Source organism: Ostrinia furnacalis, unplaced genomic scaffold (assembly GCF_004193835.3).
Source record: "Ostrinia furnacalis isolate ACB-3 unplaced genomic scaffold, ASM419383v2 OfSCF5342, whole genome shotgun sequence".
NCBI classification, from domain to species: Eukaryota; Metazoa; Arthropoda; class Insecta; order Lepidoptera; family Crambidae; genus Ostrinia; species Ostrinia furnacalis.
The window spans coordinates 1-2,436 of NW_021135581.1; the positions used below are offsets into that span (position 1 = coordinate 1).

Genomic DNA, 2,436 nt, shown 5'->3' on the forward strand with positions numbered 1-2,436 from the left:
AGCAGCAGACTCCCTGCCATTAGCAGCTATTATTTTACGGAGCAAACACTCTACTACTAGCGACAGCAAAAGAGGCTTTGTAACTAGCGGCAGTTACTTTGCCGCTAGTGGCAGCTACTTTGCTGCTACTTTAGTGGCAGTTGCCTTCTGGTAGTAGCGGTTACTCTGCTGCTAGCAGTAGTTACTTTGTCGCTAGTGGCAGCTACTTTGCTGCTAGTGGCAGTTACTTTACAGCTAGAGACAGACATTTTACGGCTAGTGACAGACACTCTGAAACTAGCGACAGTTTTTTTTGAGCTAGCAGCAGTTACTTTAAGGCTAGCAGTAGATGTTGCAACTAACAGCAGATATCTTACAGCTAGAAGAAGACATTCTACGGCTAGTAGGGGCACCGCGTCTAGCGGCAGCTACCCTACAGCCACAAGACATCCTGCTACTAGCAGCAGTCACTTAATGTCTTGTAGCTGACATTCCGCTGCTAGCTGAAGTTATTCTACGATTAGCGGCAGTCGCTATAGCTAGCAAACGACCTGTAACTAGCGGCAAATAATCTGCAACTAACGGAGTGCCGTAGTAACTGTACTAACGGCACTTGACTTGGCATCCTTGGCGCCTAGTGGCAGTTGATGGCGCGGCGTTGCAGGCGGCGGATGCGGCGGTGCCAGTCGTCGCGCCACTCCAGCAGCAGCGTGCGGTCGCCGACCGTCAGTCCCGGCAGTCCCGTCGCGTAGCCTTCTTTTTCCACTCCTAGGATTAGGTACGACCTGTGGGAGATGGTATAATTTTAGATTTTCACTCGCGTTACTTGTTACATGGGAATGAAGTTTCTCAGAAGAATCTCTTGAGTTGCTCAGGCAGCCTGCTTATGTTCCTTATGTTCACCACCAACATTCCAATTTTTGTATGGCCAGGAACTACAGTTGGCTAAAGCCTGGTCCGTGAGCACGTAGAATTTTGTCCAATGACCCCAAGCTACCCATCCTTATCGCTCGCGCGTAATTATGTTGCTGTCGCGCTCGCACACTCACTGCGGGTGCCAGTCGCACAGTCGCGACCAGGCTTTACCAATGATTCCCAACCAGTGAAAATTGGGTAACCGTGTGTGATAGCTGACTGCCTTTGGCACCCGAAAAAAGTTTCATCAGATGGGCATAGGAAGAGTTGAAAGTACGATAAGTAAGGCTTGAATTGTCCTACGTTGACGTCAATCACAAACCAGTCTGCACCACTGGCATCATTCAGTTTTACCAGCGCGTAGTATATTGGGATGTGAACTGATGTGTCTATCTATACGCAACGTATATTCGTACGTTCGTCAGCGTAGGAAGACTTAAAAACTCCAAAGCGGGCTGCAGCGGCGTTAAATACGCTGCAAGTATAGCTGCAGCCCGCTTCGGTACCTTATAAGCTCCTATAGAAGAACCACTCACTTGTTGATCTTGAGCTTAGGGCACTTGCAGGCGAGGTCCGCAGGCGTGCGCTTATACACGGCTTGCACGCTCACCTTGCTCATTACAACTAGAGGAGATGTAGAGGTTAGGGAGACGAGCTTACTTATTGATCTTGAGCTTAGGGCACTTGCAGGCGAGGTCCCTGGCACGCAGGCGCGAGCGCGGCGCACGCTTTTACACGGCTTGCACTCACCTTGCCCATTATGTCTGGACTGAGAAGTAGAGGGCTAGAGAAACGGAATAGCATCTATAGACGAGGATCTTACTTGCTGATCTTGAGCTTAGGGCACTTGCAGGCGAGGTCCCTGGCGCGCGACGCTGCCCCTGCACCCTAAAGTTGCCCATTATGGCTACAGGAGAACTAGGGTGCTAGGGAGAGGAGCTTACTTGTTGATCTTGAGCTTAGGGCACTTGCAGGCGAGGTCCCTGGCGCGCACGTGGAGCGTGACGCTGCCCCGACGCAGGCGTGAGCTTATACACGGCTTGCACGCTCACCTTGCTCATTATAACTAGAGGAGATGTAGGGGTCAGGGAGAAGAGCTTACTTGTTGATCTTGAGCTTAAGGCACTTGCAGGCAAGGTCCCGAGTGCGCACGCGCTTTTACACGGCTTGCACGCTGGACAGAGAAGTACCCGGGTTAGGGAGACGGAATAGCATCTATAGACGAGGAGCTTACTTGTTGATCTTGAGCTTAGGGCACTTGCAGGCGAGGTCCCTGGGACGCAGGCGCGAGCGCGGCGCACGCTTTTACACGGCTTGCACTCACCTTGCCCATTATGTCTGGACTGAGAAGTAGAGGGCTAGAGAAACGGAATAGCATCTATAGACGAGGATCTTACTTGCTGATCTTGAGCTTAGGGCACTTGCAGGCGAGGTCCCTGGCGCGCGACGCTGCCCCTGCACCCTAAAGTTGCCCATTATGGCTACAGGAGAACTAGGGGGCTAGGGAGAGGAGCTTACTTGTTGATCTTGAGCTTAGGGCAT

General features: G+C 51.7%; 1 protein-coding gene across 1 annotated transcript; it reads right to left on the reverse strand.

Moving 5' to 3' along the window:
- Positions 1-7: 7 nt before the first annotated feature.
- Positions 8-2,227, reverse strand: LOC114360971 (netrin-3-like). Its single transcript, XM_028315864.1, has 3 exons — positions 2,219-2,227; positions 1,839-1,933; positions 8-764 (listed from the first exon to the last, which is right to left on the reverse strand). The coding sequence occupies exons 1-3, from the start codon at positions 2,225-2,227 to the stop codon at positions 614-616; spliced, it is 255 nt and encodes an 84-aa protein (XP_028171665.1). The 3' UTR covers positions 8-613.
- Between the last annotated feature and the right edge of the window lie 209 nt (positions 2,228-2,436).